Source organism: Sardina pilchardus, chromosome 1 (assembly GCF_963854185.1).
Source record: "Sardina pilchardus chromosome 1, fSarPil1.1, whole genome shotgun sequence".
NCBI classification, from domain to species: Eukaryota; Metazoa; Chordata; class Actinopteri; order Clupeiformes; family Clupeidae; genus Sardina; species Sardina pilchardus.
The window spans coordinates 49,116,896-49,139,820 of record NC_084994.1 but is presented as its reverse complement, the minus strand read 5'-3'; the positions used below and the strand labels follow the sequence as shown (position 1 = coordinate 49,139,820).

The 22,925-nt window shown below is 45.3% G+C and overlaps 2 protein-coding genes across 2 annotated transcripts in view; one reads left to right on the top strand and one right to left on the bottom strand.

Moving 5' to 3' along the window:
• Positions 1-9,027: 9,027 nt before the first annotated feature.
• Positions 9,028-12,813, bottom strand: mchr1a (melanin-concentrating hormone receptor 1a). Its single transcript, XM_062535692.1, has 2 exons — positions 12,804-12,813; positions 9,028-10,067 (listed from the first exon to the last, which is right to left on the bottom strand). The coding sequence occupies exons 1-2, from the start codon at positions 12,811-12,813 to the stop codon at positions 9,028-9,030; spliced, it is 1,050 nt and encodes a 349-aa protein (XP_062391676.1).
• A 1,851-nt stretch (positions 12,814-14,664) lies between these two features.
• The window catches only part of grb2a (growth factor receptor-bound protein 2a), a 20,841-nt gene continuing 12,580 nt past the window's right edge, over positions 14,665-22,925 (top strand). The window contains exon 1 of the mRNA XM_062547841.1: positions 14,665-15,122. Within this exon, the coding sequence (XP_062403825.1) occupies positions 15,045-15,122 (78 nt within the window). The 5' untranslated portion in view covers positions 14,665-15,044. The remainder of the gene's footprint in view (positions 15,123-22,925) is intronic.

Genomic DNA, 22,925 nt, shown 5'->3' with positions numbered 1-22,925 from the left:
ATGTATAACAAACAAACATATGTTGCTGATGTAACCCGTGTGAATGAATTGAATGAAGTACTAATGGAGAGTAATGTGGTGTAAGTGAGTTCTCCTTTTGGGTCCTAGTGCCAACGGGGACCTGTGGATTCCACTCCAACCTGCAGTCATTTCCCACATCACTCCCAATCCCATCTATCTCTCTCTCTCCATCTCTCTGTCTCTCTCTCTCCTCTTCTTCTCTCCCCCACTGACTTCCTGTCACTTCTTCATGGTCCTATGTGAATAGACCTAAATATGCTAAATGTGCCCCAATATGTAAGTGATAATGGATCCAGCAAGTCATTCAGAATCAGATTCAGGGTTTTCTGTAATATTACTTACAGACAAACAAATAATCCTAACCTCCCTGCCAGAAAAGCGATATGTTGATTCAACCCTGTAAATAAAAAATGAAATATGAAGACCCATATGAAATGGGCTTCCATTGTAATTCAGGGGCTTCTTGTTTCACTTGATTTGCACGTGGGTGTACTTGTGAAGATGCTCCTCCAGATGGACAACAGGGTGAGGGAGAAGTAATGGATCCTTACTGTAGAGAGCTTTGTGCTTAATGGAAGATGTGAGGCCTTTTATGGATTTATGGGAGAATGGGCTGTAGGAAGGGAGAAATAAGGAATAAGATGTTTAGACATCTCCAACTGCCATCCCACACTCTTCAACCCGTCACGTTATTGATAAAGTTGCTACAGTATGTGATGGGAGTCACATTGAAGTCAAGCTGACAAATCCGATTGATGGATGTCTGCTTTCAGCATCTTCTATCACTGTTTAGGGCCTTGCTTTTTGGACATTATTATTAGTGCTCTAAGCTTTTCAAAAAAATGGACATTGAAATGACACACAGCTTATCAGAGTGAGTAGCTATGAATCTGTCAAGGATGCAGCTTTAAGTGAAAACATATGGGCTACATATGTGGGGTGATTGATTCAAAGACAGATCAGATACAATATGAAACCCTTGTGTGACATTTGTGATTGTTTTGATTGAATGCACTGGAAGCACTTAGTATGTGTGCAGTTGAACTGATGCACATAAATGCCCTGGCCATTTAAAGTGTTTTTTTTTTCTCTTGGGAAGATGGGAGTTCAAATAAGTGCAGGAAAAGTCATCCATAATGACCTTTGACCTTCCATTACAGACCCCACTTACCACTCATCAGCACTAATCACAGGCCATTCTCTCCATCAGATCTTTTCATCTCTAAACACTCTGACCTCTAGAAGTCTCCAAACTATAAAAAAAAGATGAACCTGTGCTTTATTGATGGATTGCCATCTCTCATTTCTGTAGCAGTATAGAGGACTGTGTAAATGTATGCACGATTGTTTGAAGCAAATATTGAATTCTTTTCTCTCTTTTTTTTTGCCTTTTGTAATGTGGTAAGATCAGAGAGGGCTGGGAGATAGTGCACCTGTCACGCTACCAGACACAGGAGCACTGGGAGAGGGAAAATAAAGCCTCCCCCATTGTGCTCTTTTCCAGGAAAGATGCAAGCTGGATCAAAGCAGCACCTCCCCTGCTGGCGCACATACGATGATGACATGCAGAGATGTCCATTTCTATCAGAGCACTAAAGGCTTTCACACGCGTAGGGTATTTTCTTACCATTTAGAGTCAGTATCACTAGGAAGAAATCCAGAGCCGTGCCTCTACTGAATGTCAAATGCTTGTGTGTTGAGACATGAGTTGAGTTGAGTATGAGTTGATCTTGATGTGTGATTTATCCCAATCAACTTAATAAATGTTGTATCAGACCCTAGAATTAAACGGAACAGAAGTGAATGTGCAACACACATGACATGGATGACTGACACTTGACATTCATTATGGCCACAACTAGCACTAATGGAGTCATGGGTTTTGTCAGAGCTTTTTTTTTTCTTTCCGCTTTTTTCCCCCCACTTATTTCACTTTTTTTATTACATAATACTGATAACAAAATTGAAGCTTTTGGTTCCTGGGGTTCAAGCAAGCTTCTGATTTCCTATCTTAAAACAACCTATTAAACCCCGAGCAGTATGGTCATCCTACTGAAAATGCTCCCAGCTCAGTCATCAATCCTAATTTTCCATCCGTTTTCATTTTCCATTTTGCTTATCTGCAGCCTGTGACACAGTCAACCGTGACATTGTCCTCTCTACATTATCTGAGCTTGGGGATTTCTGGGAAAACTATTAATTGGTTCACATCCTAAGGATGCCCATTCAGTGTGTCTTGGCAAGGACAGGTACAGTATCTAATGGCCTGTTCACATGACAACACTCACAGGTGAAAATGACCAAATATCTTATCAGATGTGCATTTCATTTAAATGAGTGTGGTGTTCTCGTGAACACAGAAAAGTGCAGAAATCCTACAAATCTAAAGGGTAAAAACGCACTGACTCTCATAGTGTTGGCTCACACTAGGCCTATAATGCCTAGCCACCTGGCGTGCACACTACATCAGATTTCACACACATTTGGGTCACCATATGCACGCAGAACAATGCTCATCTAAACGCAGAATAAAAAGTGAGCCAAAAAGCCTCTTTTGCATTTTCTCTTCAGATGGTTTCTGTCTAAACATAAATCTCACAGCCTGTCTTTCTCACCTGATGATCATCATGGATAGCTGCATCCAGCTTGGCTTATCTTCACTTCTGATGCAAGTGTAATGGTTAAGTTGGATACCTTGCCGGTGACCGCCACAAGATCTGTAATACTGTATTGTTTTCGGAATACCTTGCAAATAAATAATAAATAATAAATAAAATGTGCTTAAAACAGCAAGACTTGAAGCCTCGTAAGAGTTGATACCATGCACTGCTACAGTATGTGGTGCATCTAATATGTAACTCTGGTCATCATGAAGATGTATAATCCTAGATGCATATCATATCCTGTGAACCTGAGATCTTACCGGTTGCCATTGTCTGTGCTGTGAGTCATGCGTAGGTGGTTATGCACGGAGAAATGTATTGATTGTTATACACAAGGAGGTGAAACCTCAACCAAAGGTTTAAACCCTCTCCGCGTTTAAGGAATAATTCTCATCATAAGCCATGAGATTGTTACAGCTGCAATTTTGTCATGATACCACTTAGGTGTCGTACTCCTGTAACAGTCTGAATATTTGAAGTAGTTCTGAAGGATCACCACAATATGCAAATCGGTGGTCGTGCGTGAGATAGGAATGAAGTGATGAACTCTGTAGGAAGCCGACTGAAGAGGCTGAAGAGCGTCTGAGTGATCCACCAGGGGCCTCTTGAGATGGAGTTTAACATGACTACCTGCTCTAACAGCCTGGAAGGGTGTGTGTGTGTGTGTGGAGAAGGGGCTGTCATCAGTGACAAGTTGACCTTTTTTTTTTCTTCAGACAGTTCAATCTTCAACACTGTTCAATCTTCATATCATCTACTGACGTGTGCACATCACAATCATGTTACTTCACTCTTTTTAAACAATTTGCAAATGTAATTTTGCACTCTCAATCCAAATCAAAAAGTGTTATCATGTCACCCAATGCGTCTCACCAGGTGTAATGACTATCTTTTCTTTTTAGATCTTTGCTTGGTATGCTTGTCATTCAAACCAAGTCTACTTCTGATTGATGAGGTGTGCTTCAATTTGTCCAAAAAATTGCTCGCACTGCAGTGGGTGTGCCTGGACAACACGGGGGCCAATCCATAACAGTGACACTACAACAGCATGTTTAATCATCTTTTCAGCACTGGGCTTCACACAACACAACATGTCACCGTCCTCACATGACATCATCCACAGGGAGCTTAGTCATGGCCATGGGGAGGACTTCCATTTAAAGCAACAGGCCCAATGATGTACTGTGTAGGCTACTGGGGTTGATGTAAACGGTCAGAAACAGCGTGAGGAAATGAGACTCAAAAGATTACTGATTTCACGACTTCATCAAATAGAAAATTATCATCTGAATGAAATGGTTGGTTAAGTGGTTGGATAACATCCCTTGTTTTTCAAACAAGTATGTGGCATGCAAGATTGTGCCATCAGTTTTCAATCTATAAGCAGTGTTGAGGGAGTTATTTTGAAAGCACAGTTTCGCCAATTGCTTCACACTGGAAGAAGATGAACTAGATCTACACAGCAAAGCTATCCTAGGAATAAATTTAGTTGGGACAACTATCGCTAAAACTACTTGGGAGGCACTTCAGCCACAGCTCCAATTAGCTCCTCCTCGCCTCCGCCTACTAATTAACCCCAGCGAGCAGCACCTCCACTCTGGAGCGCCTAATTACTCCGGTGTTTCCCTCACAAGTACACGAGGTGTTTGGAGCTCTTTGATGAAGCAGGTTCTTCCTTGTTTGAAGCGCTCGGGTACTCTGCTGTATCTCTCTGTCTGATTGGCCAGAGAGGAATAAAAGAAGTCTGCCATGTACCATGGAACATTGATTACACTTCAGAAATACATTTCAAATTAGCATTGCACATGGGAAATACAAATGGGAAAAAGTAACATGCCAGGCAAACTATTGGAGTTGATTGTAAAATGTGCCTACTTCACCAGTCATGCTTACCAATTCTCAATTTGGATATTATGGAAGAGAAACCTGCTTTTTTATGAATTCACTATGGTCGAATGGAAATACTATCGTCTTGACACTGTAAATATGTACAATATGTTGTATACTGTACATGAATGATATACAGCATAGGCTACCTGGGGCTAATAACTTATATTAAATAGCCTATGGGTCACATACAAAAAGGAATCACAATCAATTGAGTAATGTTTGTGATCGTCCTGAGATCACCTTTTCATAACACACATATCTAAAAACATTGTGAATCAAAGGTTCTGTGGAGGAAATGCGTACCTAATGTCTTCCCATGAATCAGTTGATATTAGACTCCATGACTTTCTTTACATCCTGAGGGCTTCTAAAACTCCATGGGTGGCCCCAGTCACAATATGTATATGGCCAGTTTCATGAAGTCTTTATTGCTTTCAGTGAAACTGTGCCAGAAACTGTCTCACTGTTGCGTGACAAGACAACAGGTTCTAATTTGCATGGCATGCAATGCATTAATATCGACAGAACAAATGTCAATATGATTAACTGCCCAATTTGTTTTGCTCATTTATAGAAATGCTACATGCAAGCTGACAACAATGCCTGCGCATAGACAAGGAAGTTCTCCATACGTGAACTCACTTTAAAGTGGCACCATTTCCATGAAACTTCTATCAGCAAAAACCATAGTTGACAAACTCTCCTTCAAAGTCAGCTTCTTCATGTTTATTCAGGTGTTAAATGTAACGCTATTTCTGCCACACTGCACCCTGCTGTGACTTGACAATACATCAGCAAATATTGGTATTCCCATCTGTTCCCAGTGTGCGGTTTGCATATCAACTCAATCGTAATCCCACTTTGAGCACTAATTTGAATCTGCAGCACACAGTACATATGGCTACCTGTCGAGGATTTAAATGAATTCTCAGGGTGGGATTATGACTCATCTGCATAGTTCTCATGTCTCTGGGACTTAAGGGGCATGTGGCTCGACAGTTGTTAGAGAAATGTATCAATGCAGCACTGTCAGAGGATTAGAGAAGGCCTGAAATGATGATAAGATATTTTATCTCAGTGCATGTTTTTCTCAAAGTGTCAGACATCAGAAGCCTATAGGGTCATTCAAGTTAAATGGACTTGTGCTTTGAGGAAATACTGCTTTATGGACTGTAATTGGTCTGTAATTATTGTTGGACCTCAGTAAATGTTTCGAAGTATTTTACAAAAAAGGTTGAATAAAAAGTCAGATTTGCTCTAGAATGACTGACTGGTTCAGAGTTGTGTATGACAGCCTGGTATGCGCAATCATCACTTCAATGAAATTTCACAGAAATTTTTCAACAACTATCTGGCAATTGACAATTTCAAACAAAACTACTGATGTTTCCCTTCTGACATGCTGTACCTTCGGATTAAGTTGGATTTTATTTATTCATTTATTTTTATATTTAACGATCATAGAGATCTTTTGAGAACTGACTAACAAATGATCACTTGATGTTTATTGTCCCCCAAGACACACACACACGCACGCACGCACACATTATTTCCAGTTTTACTGACACAGGAGTTGTGACTTTATCTGTAATTGGCCTTGTGTGGAAATAAGATATGTTTGGTCGCATTGAAAAATACCTTCTATCATAACTTGTGAAGTTTTTGATTCATTGTTGCTAGGAGACAGCCAAGTTCGATGACATATCATTCACACAGATATGCCTTTCCTCACATATGGAGTCACATGAAGCACTTACTTCCAACTGTAGCTGTTGCTGTTCAACCTGCTAATGAAGAGAGATACTTGCCACTTATAAACTAATACACAGTGGTTTCAACTAAACAAAACCAATTTAATGAAGGAAAAATGACTTCTAGCAGGCATGGGCATAAGAGAGAGAGAGAGAGAGAGAGAGAGAGAGAGAGAAATTGAGTGAGTGAGAGAGAGAGAGATTGCACAAGAAAAGAGAGCCAGTAGAAGACTCATGACACCTCGCCTAGGAGCACAGAAATGGATTAATTTGAGACCATGTGCCTCCTGAACGTGGCCATCTGATGTTTGTTGGAATCTTTTTACAAAATAGCTCTCCAGATGTTAGGCCATCAGAACACCCATATACTGTAGCACCCACAGTCAATTCCAGTGGTGATCCTGGAGATGGTCGTGCTGCGGTACTACCGAGGGGAGATTGTATTAATGAGAGATATTCCATGAATGAGAATGGCAGAACACAATGCTGCAGCCTATGCTATGCTGCATTATCACCAGTGGAACCTGATGTTCTTATCACACTATTCCTGACTGCAGCTCTGGGAATGTATGGGGAAGGACCAGAAGCCTATACGAAGCCTATATGTCCATTTGTGCTTGTGTTAATCATGTGGTGCAACTATTGATTTGCAGCCGATTCTCTGTCTGGTATAATGTATAGGTGGCCCTATGATAGGGAGCCATCCCTGAGAACGATGGGAAACTAGGGGGGCAATCTGCCTGAAGAAACCTCAGCTGTCAATGCTATCATTACAGCCCAGCAATCGCAGGGGGAGGGTGCGTTTGATTAAGTCGTCAGGATGGCAAGAGTTTGAGGAAACACGTGTAGCGAAAGCCTGACATTAGATGTTCTCCTCACTGAGATGAGACAAGTGGAGGCTTACAAAACACTGACAAGCACATGGGCATGATACTACGGAGTGGTTTTCATTTTAATTAGGCTGCAAGTAACAAACAACACGGGCAATGGCAGCAATCAGGATAACACTAGAATCCCTACTGCTAGCAACCAGTCAAATTTAAATGGAAACAGCTGGTAGCATGGTACAGGGTAATTGTATCCCATGAAAATGAGAGTGACTCAATCAAATATAACATTTATCGTGGATATTTTATGTATTTTTGCACAGTACAATTAAGACCATTCTTAGACCTCAAAACACTACAATCACAGTGAATGTTTCATCACAGACCAATGGCGACTGTAATTACACTGACGCGGACAATGCAACAAGATCCTTTCACATAATCCTATAACAAAAATAAATATCAATCTTTCTCAACAGTTCAATTCATTACTTTTTAAATATCAAAACATGCACAGACATTACTTTTCATTAAACCACTAACACAAAACACGAATGCTAACACACATCACGTGCCCACAAACATATCCACCATCAGAAAAAACACTGAACACACACAAACCCTCAAGGACATACCCATACAAATCCCCAAGGACAATGACATCACAACAAGCAAACTACATTTCCTATTACGTAGAAAAAACAAAAAGTCCTCCGCGCTCCTGGGTTCACTCTGGTGCGTCAACAGGAGAGGACAACTTAGTAGAGAAAAAAGGGTTCACCGGAGCAACTCAGAAGTTAAGATTTTAAATATTTATTTAAGGTGCCAACATCGTAAGAGACTAACGTTTCGACGTTATGTTACGTCAACATAACGTCGAAACGTTAGTCTCTTACGATGTTGGCACCTAAATAAATATTTAAAATCTTAACTTCTGAGTTGCTTTGGTGAACCCTTTTTACCCTTTTTTCTCTACATTTTCCTATTACTTTGTCTTTGTTTGATTTTTCTTTCGATTAATTTCAAGATTTTGATCTGTCTAGAAATCAATATACATTGACCCTCTGAAGTTTGTCACAGGGGAATCAATCCCTGAATCACCCAAGATGTTTTGCAGGCATGTTGTGTTCACATAGGCAGCAAGAAAGTAATTTCTACATCTGTACTATTCAGTCCCCCGACGGGCAGCATCACAGCATGATACGGGCAACAGCACTGTCCATGAGCACAAAGCTGTGCAGAGGGAGGTCACCTCAGTCACAAGAACAGAGCCACCAACCATCCAGGACCTGTAGAGCGCTGCAGAAGGAAGGTTCTGACCCGACCCAGTCATCCCAGACACAGCCTCGTCACCCTCCTGTCATCCAGCAAGCGGCATACGAACATTTGGACCTGTCCCACCCGATTCAGAGACTGTTTTGATCCACAAGTCATCAGGATAATGAACTGTCATTAACACTACATTTCACAATTAAAAGCGAACAAATTCCATATGACAACCCTGCACACCTCTTGGTATTTACATTGGCTACACTGTCTGTCTGTTTAACATTGCCTCTTTAATAATACATTCTTATATCTTTCTTTTAGCAATTGGATTCTATTTTTAAGATGCCTCTGAGTAAGAATTTCATTACTGATATGTGACATCTTAATCAAGTGTGACAATGAGCATGAACTTCCTCATTTCGCAGGCATTTCACATGACTTATATATATATATATATATATATATATCTCACCACCTTATTTACATATTATTAACTGTACTGGCCCTAGATTGTGCAATGCAATTTCAACATGAAATTGCTCTGTATTTCCCCTGAGACACGGCTGCATGAGTGAGAGAGTGAGACCAGCTCCGTGGGTCAGGCCCTCAGCGGCTGCCCCTGCCCTCCTGTTGTCCACCCTGCGGTCCACCCTGCGGGAGCCTGGAGGACCGGGGCGGCTGGGGGCCGTCGGGGGCCAAGCGCAAGCTCACGCTCCCGTCCGTGGTGCTGGGGTTGACCCGCGAGCCCTTGTGCGGCGGCAGGACGGCCACGGCGAAGCGGCGCTTGAAGCTCCGGCTCAGCGCGATGTACAGGAAGGGGTTGATGCAGCTGTTGGCGTAGCCCATGCCGATGGCCATGTCGTAGGCGTAGGAGAAGGCGGCGCTGGGCCGCGGCACGCCCAGGTGCACCAGCTGCAGCACGTAGTAGGGCGCCCAGCACAGGAAGAAGGCCAGGCAGATGGCCACGGCCGTGCGGGTCACTCTCTTGGTGCGCAGGCGCAGGCTCCGCGGGGGCAGCGGCGCCACCGCCGTGGACATGTGCCGCAGGATCCTGGAGAAGACGGCGCAGATGACCGCCAGCGGCAGGGCGAAGGCCAGCACGAACTGGTAGAGGGTGAACCAGTAGACGTCGGCGGCCGGGTCGGGCAGCAGGAGGGCGCAGGCCACGCGGCCGCCGGGCAGCGGCATGAGGCCGGAGTACAGGAGCACGGGCGCCACGGAGAGCAGCGAGAGCGCCCACACCAGCGCCACCGAGGCGCCCGCCACGCACGGCGTGCGCACGTGGTTGAAGCGGATGGGGTGGACGGTGGCCAGGTAGCGGTCCAGCGTCATGACGGTGAGGATGTACGTGCTGACCGTCTGGCTGTTGGAGTCCAGCGCGGAGATGACCGTGCACATGGCCGCCCCGAAGCACCAGGAGCCGTCGCCCATCAGCTGGTGGATGAGGAAGGGCATGCCCAGGAGGAAGAGGAGGTCCACGATGGAGAGGTTGAAGATGAAGATGTCGGGGACGGTCTGCTTGGCCCGACATTTGGTCTTCTTCATGATGGTGTAAATCACGATACAGTTGCCCACAATCCCAAGGAAACAGATGATTCCGAATACGCTGGGCAGGATAACATTGCTGTAGTGGGGACTCCCCTTGGCTGAAAAAAAAACAAACAAATATGTTATTTTAATAAAAAAATGTAACAGCATAACATTACATTACATTTACTCATTTATCTGACACTCTTGTCCGGTAAATGTATAAAGCGACAAAAAAAGCATTGAAGGTAGAGTGTAAATGGGAGACAATAGGGCAATGATAAGTGCTGCCATGTAAGAGCAGAACATTATGATTCAGAGTAGGCTGTTAGTGGTGTCATGTGAGGAAAAGCGGGGCGTTCAAGAGGTTTGTGAAAATGCTCCGGTGACAACTGGTAGCACGTTCCACCATCAGGGAGCGACGGATTAGAATAGTTTGAACTGCCATAAGCATGCCGCAGGCTGTGCCATGTGGCCTCCTCTGGAGGAGCACAGCAATCAGGTGGTAGCATAGTGCCATTATGACGGCATTCAAGTAAGTATACTGTAGGCGCAGAGCCCGATGTTGCTTTGTAGGCAACTAAGGCATTTTACTGATTGGAATTTAATGTGGGCGGCTACATGTAGCCAGTGGAGCTTGATGAGCGGTGGGGGTAACGTGTGCTTTTGGGCTCATGGAGGACCAGATGTGCCGGAACATTCAGGAGCGTCTGCAAGGGTGTCACTGTGCAGAGCAGGAGGCCAGTTAGAAGGGCATCACAGCACCCACGGCCTGTGACCTGCATGTGCCAGGGGTGGAATAGCATATTGAGCGAGATGCAGATAGATTTTTCTTAAATTGAATAGTGTGAAGCGGCCCGACAGGGGAACCAAGGCAACATGATCAGATGTTGATGTTTTGATGTTGATGTCAGTCTTTGAGAGGTTCAGTTGAAGGCGATATTCCTTCATCCATGAATATATGTCTGAGAGAAATTCAGAGACCCAAGCCGAGACCCTGGGCCATCTGATGGGAATAACAACTAGAGCTGTGTGTCATCGGCGTAGCAGTGATATGAGAAGCTGTCATAACACTGACGAAACAAGGAATAGTAACAAATTGTCAATTGTCATTGTCAATGACAAACTGTCATTGTAAAGGTCATTCTGGACCCCAACAGGGTTTACCATGTCATGTTTAATCACATATTACCACAAGAAAGTAACCAAAAACATGTAGGTGCTACAGCCTAGACATACTGTGGTTCCTCTTGTCAGATAATAGTGCTATCCTAGAGGAACAATGTTAAATGTTAACCACTATAGTCATCATCATCATCTGCAGCTTTGCTTCAGACTTTTAAAATGGATTTTATCATTTCAATTCCAGCAAATAAGTGCCATGTCAGTTAAATTGAACTTGAAACTGAATTAAACACACAGAATTGGTTTCTTTATGGCCTCAGACTGAAACAATTATTTCAAGCCTCAAAGCATTTTGAATATAAAAACATACATTATTCCTTTAATCAATAATAATTTGCAGTTACATGAACTGACCATGGATTTAATTTTGCCTTGATGCAACAAAACCAGACCTGAGGAAGGCACTTCTTTGTATCAAGGTGGAACTCAACCCCGCTCCCCAAAGTCTTTCAGTGTGTCAACTTTAAAATAATTGTCTCAATATTACTGTTTTTCACTTTTACACCAAGCTACCCTTGCACAGCAATCCTGTCCTCCGAAGGCTACATGATGATAGGTTGTCACTAAACACAAGTCTTAACAAAAGAAATAAATAAATAAACAATCACGTATGGTTTCACACATCCCAGCTAATTAAAAAATAAAGACATAACTCATTAGTGGTTACTTTTAATCAATTACCTATAACAACGTCACAACATCAAATTACAGCTTACCTATTTTATTTGAGCGCTCTGAAGAATTTGTCCTGAAAAACTGAGACGAGTTTTCATACGAGATATTGTAAAAATCCATGGATGGAAAAAAAACAACCTACACAGTCTAGTGTGTAAAGATCCAGACGAGGAAAAGATGGAGCAAAACAAGAGAGTCCTGATAAACATGCATTAGGCTACATCAAATAAAATAAAAATAAAAAAATACAGAAAATAAGGTAGGTATAAACATGTGTTGGTTCAGGCTACTCTCAAACGTAGTCTACTCTCAAAGTTGTTGCTTTTTTCTTCTGGCAAATTTATATTTGCTCTTAAAATTACAGGAACGTTACCGTAAAAAAATATCCCTCACAATGAATTTCTTTGAACATCAAAGAACTAACACGTTGTAATCGCCTCCCGCAGAATTGCCCTTATTCCTGTACAGCATCTGTTCATTGCGCTCGCTGGTGCAGTCCTGCCAAGGAGAACTGGAGTTGCTGCTGCAGGTTACAGGTTTGCGCCTGCGCTGACTAATTCATGAATTGTCCGAGTTGGCAAAAATCTCAGACTTTTATTTATAGACAAACATGACGAAATGTATGGTCAAAATAGCCTATGCGTTGTTAGTCGTGTGCAAGACGTGGTGCATTGCTGTTGAATAGAATACCCGGGGGGCAAAGAGGGTTTTACAGACATGGGCTGCTTTAAAAGGTTGTCATGCAAAAATAAAATCTAGGATGTCCCAGGATCACAACCTGGGTGGACAACCCGGTCAATAAGCTGCTGTGTGTGTGTTATCACCCTCTTTATGCCCCATTAAAAGTCTATGGGCGAATATATTATGGGGTGAATAGGGTAAACATTTTAACAAATAGATATTCCCACAAAAATCCTTAGATGATTCACTGATTACTCACCCAGGTTGTGATCCTGGGACACCCTAGATTTTATTTTTGTATGACAACCTCTTACAGCAGCCCATGATTTCCCTAAAAAAAAGGGGTTTTGCCCCAAGGACCGTGGGCTTCTTTAACGTCAGAGGATGTTGCCAAAGGTAAATTGTCAGTGTAACCCGCAGGGATTTTGCAATGATTTCACTCACCCAACTTGATCAATACGTGGTTCAACTTTTTACCACTAGATGTCACATGTGATCCACGGTTTCCAATACGCCAAGTGTAAAAGATTGTTCATTCTTGTCCACTTGTGAAAACCAAAACATCAACATCAACATCAAACAAATCAACTAATAAATTGACATATTCGTGCACAACATAAAGTTAATAGCCTAGGTAGGCCATTGCTAAACGACCTGAACTGATTTAAGTAGCCTAGACATCTACTCACTAAGGCCTAATTAAATAATTCCTAGTTTTGGAACATCTGTAGATATGCAGAGATGGACCAACTGTTGACGACAAGATAAGAGGGAAATACACGTAGGGCAGAATTTACATTTCTGCCCTTATCCTTGATACTTAGACAGGAATGATATACTGTAGGATTAGGCTACTCAACTATCAACTCATCTAAAACATATTCAAACACATAAAACACAAACATCAGTAATTGACATCTGGAAGTTCTTGCTCCTGAGCTCAGATAAAATCCTGTAAACATTAAGACACACATAATTTGACATTTAACACTTGACAAATGTTTTCACAGTTCACAGTTCAGAACTATTGAATAGATTAGTGGTGCCACCAAATAAGATGTATTCCACTGGTACCTAACCCTGTGCATTGAGCAACCTTACTCCCCTCCACTTTAAGAGACAGTTGCCACCACATCCGCCTGCCATGTCCACGCACACACGCACACACGCACACACACACACACACACACACACACACACACACACACACACACACACACACACACACACACACACACACACTCTCTTCCCAGCCCCCTGTGCATGTGCACATACACACACAGAGAGAGACAGACAGACAGACAGACAGACAGACAGAGAGAAACACTGCTGAGGTAGTGGATACAAGTGGACACAATCTCCCTGAGCATCCTGACAGCCCATTCTTTTATATTCACAGTTACATTTCAGCAGCCGGCAAGCAGAAGTTATACAGGATCCCCTGAGAGCTTGTGGATGATTTCAAGCTACAGCTCTAGTTGTTTGGGTCATATCGATGTGATAGGCAATTGGTTGCTTATATTTCCGATGCAGGACTAAGCTTTGTCATTAAATAAATAAAATAAGCAGTCGCCTAGTCTACTTTCCAGCAAGTAGTGTACAAGGATACAATAAGGATACAAGGAGTTTTATTTGTCACATGCATATCATTAGCAAAGCAAAGAATGCAGTGTCTTGTTTGAACAAGATAAAAGCATAGGCTATACAACAACATTGAGACTTATAGTAGGTTACTGAAAGCTCGTATATGTGCGTAATGTGTATTTGTGGTGTCAGGAAACGAGGTTTAACTTGTACACACATTTAGGCTACATTTTTAAAGACATGCCTACACGCAGTCTTTGAAATCTCACACACTAAGTGCTCAAGATTTCATGAACATCAGGGTTTTAGTAAGCTAAGTTGTACGTCCATGGTATTTGATAGACGCGTTTGTCCAAACGACATTAACTGCTATATTAAGGCATCACTTTGTTCGATGTGGTAAAGTTAGTCTAGTTGAAAACTGCGACATGGTGACTTGAGTTAAGTGTTTTAGCTTAAACTGTGGAATTCTACAATTTCAGTGTGTATGAGTCATGTTAAAATCGCATTCGCTTAAAATTCACCTATTTGACGAGAGTCGTTCCTCATCTCTGATTGGCTGTTTCCGTGATGTGGGCGAGCTGTAGTTGGCTGTTTGACATGTCAGCTCCTTCATTTCCTTCCTCCCCTACATGCGTGTGTCTTTCAATGTAGCTATTGTCTCTGGGTGCGGTTTCATCAAACACTATTTAACCCAGCCAGTTTTGCGTTTTTCTGCCGCAAATTTGTTGTTATACGCTCGGATTTACGCGCATTTTTATTTATTGCCGTTCATACCTTCCGCGAAACGTTTCCTCTAATCAAGGGTATTGGCTGAGGAGCAGTAAACCAACTTGGTCTTTTCTTGCCAGTCTATCCCAGTTCGTCCATCCAGAAGGAATAAGTCGAGGAATTAGGAGAGCAGCAACTGGTTTGAGTAGTATACCCTCCACACGGACACAACAACAGGTTATTATCAGCTACCCCGCACAATGGAAGCCATAGCGAAGTACGATTTTAAAGCGACTGCAGATGATGAACTAAGTTTCAAGCGTGGAGAGGTACTGAAGGTAATCGCTGATTTATGCTCGTAATGTGGTGTTTGGAAATGTTGGCCTTCGTAATGATGTGGTCATGAACTGAAAATAGGATGCAGAATGTATTTACCAAAGCGTTTTGCATGTGCTGCGCCCGACTGGGAACACCAACTGCTCGGCATATTTGTCCTAGTGTTTGTCATCAGTAATTCTGGGTTAGTGGTTCAAGTTTCTGGCAGCCTTTCCCAATGTGCAGCTGAAGTTGCTGTCGACGCACGGTAGGCTAGGAAAGAGGCAGCCTTCGATACATGCCTTAAGTATATGCATTGTTTTGGTGATCCTGAAGTAGCTCACTTTTTGTTGAATGTCTTAAGACTGTTCAGAGTGTTGGAGTCCACCCAACCGTCTTCTCGTACAGTGTTCACATTGCGGTTCACCCGTTATGGTCCTTTCAGCATCTCTGATTGGAGTTTACCACAGAGAATGCTGCACTCACTGACAAGCCCTTGGAAAGCTTCAGGGATATCAAGTTACATCTTAGGATAAATTCACATAACCATAACATGTCTCATGTAGGCTAAGCCATCATGCCAGTGACTGTAGAGAGGTCAAGAGTTTAGAGGAGGAAGCCAAATAGAAGTAGCCAACCCCACCAGGCAGCTGCCCAAGAGATCAGCGTAATGCTGTTCCTATTTGGGTAGCCATAGTTCTCTTACTTTTGGGACAATGTGCATGCACTGTCACTGTGTGCTCTCTGTGTACTTTTTCTGACACTTTAATAGGCCAGTTGTGCCATTGATCCCTCAGGTGAGTGGTGAGGAAAGGCTTCAAAGCAGAATAAAACCACAGATTCAGCAAGCATCAAATGTTTTTTTTCCTCTCTCCTCTGTTTTCCATTTTTGCCCCTTCCGATACAAGCAATTTTGTGGTTGAGACATTAAATGTTCTTGGAACAGGATGTCTACCATTTCATCAGCGCTTGTCAGTTAATGACTCATCTTATCCTCTCCATCAGGGAAGGCTGTGCCAAGCGCCACGGCTCCGGCTCAGTGATTGCGGTGCCACTCACGCCCGCCCGCCGCTGAAGATGCCGCTCTCCCGTCACATGGACTTTATGCCAGCGCTGTGTCATTTTTAGAAATGTCAGTGCAGGGTCCTTAAGAACCTCTCTTCGCTTCAGTCTCTAGCTCTCATGACTGGACAGCCCCGGCCTCTGGTCGGCCTGCTTTACTGAATATAGAAGCCATTTCTCACAGAAATTAACCCAGCGTCACTTTCGCTAATGTAGGCTAATAGCAAAATAATTGATTTTGGTAATGTCTAATGTCTGTGTATCTGCAATATACTTTAAAGTAGTCAGTTTGTGTATTGTTTGTTTCTAGCTTCTAATAATCATAAAGCAGACAAGACACACGAGTGCCCACAATTGGGGTATAGTGGAAATATGTGAGGTTAGGAGACAAAATACCATTCAGGGCACTTTTAGTTGTTCTAACCTGGCCTACATGGGGTGTAAAAGACTTCACAAATCCCTTATTTCTTCACTGACAAGCTAGCCAAGCTTTCTTGTGAAAGCCACTAATGTTGAGACCTGAGTTGCCGTGGTAAACAAGGTGGGGCTGCAGTGTGCCAATTAGCGTGGTCCCACAGGCCCGTGCCTGTGTACAGCCGAGCATAAATATGAATCAGAGAGTGTGCGCTAACAGATTGACAGCAACACTGCTGGGCCCGTGCCACTGTGCTGTGGTACACTGGGAAGAGATAAAAGAGAGGAAGAAAGACTGGCTTGCACAAGCACTCTCCAATTCCTACTCGCTCTCACTGCTCCAGCCCCCAAAACCGAGTCCGCCTCCCCCTTCTTCTCCGAGCTCCCATGAGGCTCGGCTTCCCGAGGTTTGGAGAGAGGGGGTCTGGAGGGGATTCAGGAACGCCTGCCATCCAATTCTCCAGCTGCGTAATTGAATTTAGAAACCGTGGAAGAGGCTGTTTTTCAGCCCCCAGCCCCCTTAACTTGAGCCTGTTCCTCACTAACCACACACTTCAAAGCTCTGCAGCTCTGCTCTGCAAACTGTTTCAATTTGAAATTGTCAGCCGACTTGAATGTCCCGTTCTCTCTCTGGTTCATTTGTGGCAAAAAACACAGAAATCCTTGTTGAACAGCACAGTGTTCATATGTGCAGCTCGATTCCCACCTCAGAGCCTCGTCTGGGCCTCCTCCACATACTGTGGATCTGTCGACCCAGTCTTTGGTGTTTGCCAGCGCGTGCCAAAGCTCGGCAGCATTATCAGAATTCGGCACAGGCGGCGCTCGGAATCCATTTCCTCTCCTTTTCTGTAATTTGGGTCAGAGAGTCTGTGTGGGTTGTGTTTTGTTCATGCAGTGGCTTACCCCTCCAAGCACAGATCTGTGGTATTAATATGTTTCAGCTGAAGATGGTAATTTTTGGCTTTTTCATGGTAATTTTTGAGGCGGGGAGGGAAGAAGAAGGGAAAAGTGCTTATAGCTCCCTTGTCAGCATTCTGCTGTGGTCTTCTATGATAGCTAAGCAGTTGGGAGAAAAGCACTTTCCATTTTCCACACCGCCATTTGCCAAGCTTCTTAGTTTTAACCATTTCAGTTTATCAGACAAATTTTGTTTTTTGATTTCCCCCCCCCCCCCCCCAGTTCTTTCATACAAGGACTGTACTAATTCACTACTAATCCCCTCAGCATGTAATTTTTCTTTGCGAACAGGAGGCCTGCACATCAGCCGAGCTCTAATTTTAGCCTGAAAGGAGTAGAGAGGGAAGGAGCTGAAACTGGAGCTGTGCCACGGGCTATATGGCAGCAGAAAGCAGCTGCACAGATCTTTCTTGTGACCAGAAGAATGGATCCATCTCCAAGGCCCCACTGCAGAGAGACCCCCGTGGCAGACGGGGTCAGTGGAGAGCCTCGGTTGATGGCCATGCAGCTTTGTGGTCCAGAAAGAAGAACTGCATCTGCATCAAAGACTCAATAGAGAGTTGAAATGTCATTTGAGCAGCGCTGCATAGATATGTAGAGATAATCTGTTTTCTTGCTTTGAGAGGCTTATGCAAAGGCACACTGGGCTGCTGGCACTATCTTTATCCCATGCCCTGCAGGTCCTTACTGTTTTCCTTTACAATACGCGTATGGTGGAGTTGGCAGCTTTGGAGAGAGGCGTAGCAGACCTCCGCTCCATCTCTCTGCTCCAGCTGCAGTGTCCCCCCCCCCCACCCCCACCCCCACCCCTGGATGCCGTGGGAGAGAGGGAGCGAAGCAGGAAGTGGGGGGCTCTGGAGAGGTGACAGTGTTTATTTTCCCTCCAGCTCAGTGGGCAGAGAGCTGCAAACTCAAACCAGCAGCTCGAGCAGGAGCAGAGCGAGAGGGAGAGCGGCGGGGACCCCCCTCTCTTACCTCCGTACCCACCCCGAGGACGAGAAAGTAAACACGGGAGAGGAGGAAAACGTTCTCAGGACCCTGGCCTGTGACCGGGCCGTGCTGCCTCAGCGCCGGGGCCGAGGGAGGGGAGGTCAGGGAGGGGGGTGACAGAAGGTCGCCGGGGCTCGCCTGTTGTTTTTAGTTTTCAACACGGCCCGCTCGCTCCGCGCAAAATGCGGAGCATTTCAGGGGTTTGAGGAGAGGGAGGAGACGCGGTTGGTCGTGGCCGAGAAACGTGCTGACAAGTCGCTGACACGGGAGAATGCAGTGGAAGTTGCTGGGCTTTTTTTTAATTTGTTTCTGGACTGTGCTAAACTGTGATACGGTGTGAGCTTTGATGAGACATTTTTTAAAAAATGTTTTGCAAAAACAGCTGATAAGAAGACGGTTGATAATTCAAGCGTGTCTCCTTGTCAGCACGCCACGTTGAAGTACGCGCGGGGCGAAAACATGTATTATCCTCCAGAGCCCTGTACCACTTTAATGAAGCGGTCGTCCCCTTTGGCAAGCAAGCAGTGCTGTGATGGAGATGGAACAGAAATCCTCTAATTACGGGATCACGACTTCTGACTGGAGGGGGGAAGGCTTGTGTTCTGCTCCTGATTGTGGCTTTGAAGGGCTGCTTCTTCTCGGCAGCCTGATTCACTTGAGACTCTCTCTTGAGGTCTAAGGCCTCAATTTTATTAGCAGCGAGCTCAGGGACCCGCTCTTTGAAGGGAGTCTGGAATGTAACCCTTAGTTTTCGAGCTCTCGATCCCCCCCCCCCCCCCTCTTCCCGGGGTGTTGAGGGGGTAGAATGAGATGAGTATGGGAGCGCCTCTCGGTTTGTCCCACTTTCTCAAGGCCACCTGGGATTTTCCGGGAGCTGCGGAGTGTGAGATCCTCAGATGAAAGGAAACACTGTGCCAAATACCGGCTCAGTGGGATATGCCCTCGCCTGTGTAGCAGTCAGCAATTTAGATGGTGAGGCTGCACAAGAACACAATCGAGTGTGCGATCCTTCAGTCATTTACTACCACTAAACGCTGCAGTTAATGAGCGCACTCTGTCATGGATCCATAGAATGTGACTTTTAATATTGCTTCTACAGTCACAGTCATTTGTAATCCCTGACATGTAACATGGTAAGGTGCTCACTCTTGCCGTGCAGTACAACTAGCGTTGTCCTAATGGCAAAGCCAACACGGTGTTATCAGACAGGGGTGTTTTATTCGACTGGATCTGCTGCCAATCTCACAACACTATCAGAGACATGACTCAGTACTGATGAAGTACTATTTCATAGAGTTCACAGACTTGTCCCCTAAGTTCTATTGAGCACTGTAACTATGTTGACCAAAGGCTCTCCCTTGTGTACCAAAGCACAGGCCCTGGGTCTGGCCTCTATTCATGACGATGCAGTGTGTGTGCTCCATTTGTCCCGTAATAGAAAACCAGCAGTTTCGCTCCTCGTATATCACGGAATACTGTTGACGCCGGCCGTTTCCCCCTCCTCCGTGGGTATTGATCAGAGCCCTGTGTCAATTTACTGCCCCGCAGGAGAGACCGCTCACTGGGGCCCGGCTCCGCCGCGACTCCCGCGGAAACTCGATAGAATCCTCCCAGCGGAAGAGAGCGAGGCAGGAAGAGAAAGGGAAAAATCTCTTAATGACGCTTTTTCTCTCTTTCACACAAACCGAGCCCATAAGTCATGAGTGTTTACTGCAGGAAGCTGTCAGCACTCCTGGCGGAGACACAATGTTGTGAATGTATAATTGACCCTTTTCATCCCCAACTCTCCATTTTCCTCATCGCCAAGGGAGTAGCTCTCACCAAAAACTAGGATTCCTTTCACAAAGAGGCAGCCAAACAGGACGTGAAATCCTCCCGAGGAAATGCTACAGTGAGCCTGTTGACTGTTGACTGTGAGCTGCTCTTGTGTTGATGCTCAGTTACTGTATTCTGCCCATGCATGTGGCTCTCTGGGTACCAGACAAAGAAGATGAGAGTGTGACACATCAGAGGCGGCCCTGAGTCATCCCCCAACTCTCACTCTCTCACTCACTCACTCACACTGTCTCACTCTCTCTCTCACAGGCATTCACTCACTCACATGCTCTCTCTCTCTCTCTCTCTCTCACTCACTCACATGCTCCCTCTCTCTCTCTCTCTCTCTCACACTCACATGCTCCCTCTCTCTCACTCACTCACAGGCTCTCTCTTTCTTCTCTCTCTCATTCTCTCTCCCTCTCTCCACATCCTCCATCAGCCACTCTGCCTGTGACGCGTCCCCTAAGGGACAGCTCTGAGATCAGTGTCAGCGCTGACCCATCTGTCACTACCGCCCCAGTCACTGGCCCCAGGCCCCCCGCGGTAGCACGAGAGGGACTCCGAGTGAAAGGCCTTCCGATGACGCGCTGGCTTCTGACACGCTGCTACCTGACAGGCTTACGGCCTCATATCGGATGATTCATGCGTTGGCCCGTTTATCTCAACCCAACGTTTTGGTCTATGCCTGTGCTGCCGCTCACAGGGGATCAGTCACTGTCTGGTGATCTCATCCCTTCGATGATGATGATGATGGTGGTGATGATGGTGGTGATGATGATTGTGATGCGTCAGATGCGGGTGCGTCTGCCACGGCGGTGTGTGCGGTGGTGTCGAGGGAGAAAGCGGGCGCTCAGACTAATACTGTAATCCCGCCAAGCCTGTCTGTGGGCTTGTTAAAAGTGCCCCACTTAAGCCGGCATTACAGCTCTATGATGCCTCCTGATCACAGGCTCTGGGTAAACAACCCTGATGGCTTAACGGTCCGCGGCGAGTCCGCAGGCCGCCCAGGAGAGACTGGACAGGCCCTCACAAGCCCCAGCCAGCCAGCCAGCCAGCCCGCGGCCTGCCTTTGAACCCAGGCGGCAGGCCGCCCGACGCCTGTGGCTATCGCTCATTGGTATGAAAGGTAGCGCTGCTGGGCACAGGTGAGGCGTGTGGTGTGTTGTCGGGGCAGGCTGTGTTGTCTGGTGCGGGGAGCAGCGCGTTAGTCACAACGTCTAGCTGGAGGCACTGGCTTTGTGCATCACAGCGGACTGGGAGTTGACTGGACGTGTGTCTTTAGAACGGTGTGGACTTGCTGACTCATTCGACATTAAGGAATGAGTGTACTTTTGGCCCGGACAATTGTACATTTCCTTTTCCTCAGATTGCATATCACACCTTGAGGGACTGAGTTGTTGACCGCAGACTTTTGTCCCCACCCACCCCCAGAGCTCCCAAAAACACTGGCTCAGTGCCTTCCCTGAGCGGTCCTGGTTTCTCCTGCGTTATTAGGAAACAGAGGGAGAACGTGTTTTCAGGGGGAATCCCTGGGAATAGGCTTCATCTGTCACACTTGGACTGAACCCATGTTTATAATTCAGCATGGTTTAGATGTCCTCCATGGAGTCTATCGGGAAGTTAACTAAGCTCATCAAGTCACTAAGCTTATCAATTAACTAAGATTATCAGTAAGCTTCCCAGCTATCATAGCTTAACAAACAAACCGAAATCCTTCCCGGAACTGATATGGTTGGTCTTCGTTGATGCTTTCTAGTCCATGCAAGTCCATTATGGTGGTCATGCCTTTGCTGTGTGAATACCTAACATGGAGATCACCCTCGACCCTGTAAAGTCACATGACAATGGTATGCTCACGCAGTGAAGTGTGAATGGTACAGTCTGTTCAAGCCGGACTATTTCTGCACCCACATACGAATCGACTCTATTCAGCTGTGGGGGCCTTGTGGCTGGACGAGGGGGGATGGCCTCACGTGCGTGATGGTGGGCCACAGATGGCCGTGGTGGTGGGCGTGCGTACGCACCGAGAACAGGTTGTGAGCGGAGGGGTGTGTCAGGGAGCCCGGGGGACGTGACCTTTGGGGTGAGAAAAGCTCTGGCTGTAGAACGCAGCCGTAGAGGGGATTTGTGGAATCCATTGAAGCCGTGGCAGAATGCTGCTGCCTGACGGACAGGCACCTCCTGGCTGGGCTAATGAGCGCAAATGTGCATGTGCCTGTAAAATATGGATGTGGAGAAGAGTAAGGCTGGAGATCACTGGTCGTTAGCACCTCCACCCAGCTGCTCTCAAATCTGCCCACTTTGCCTGACGACTCCCTTGAAAAAACACGAATGAGAAACAGACGTTCTGTGCTGTTTATCTGAAGGGTCAGTTTTACAGCCACCAGGAGACCGTTAGCGATGATGACCAATCAGGCCAAGTGTTTATTCTCCTGTATGTACAGAGGGAGAGAGTATAGCTTTACCAAGTCGATTCACTCCGAGTGGAGCTTCACCAGGTTGGTGTGCTCGACTCAATACAAGTCACACCATCGCTCTTGACATCACACCAGAACACTTCTTCCAAGCCAGTCATGACTTCGCAA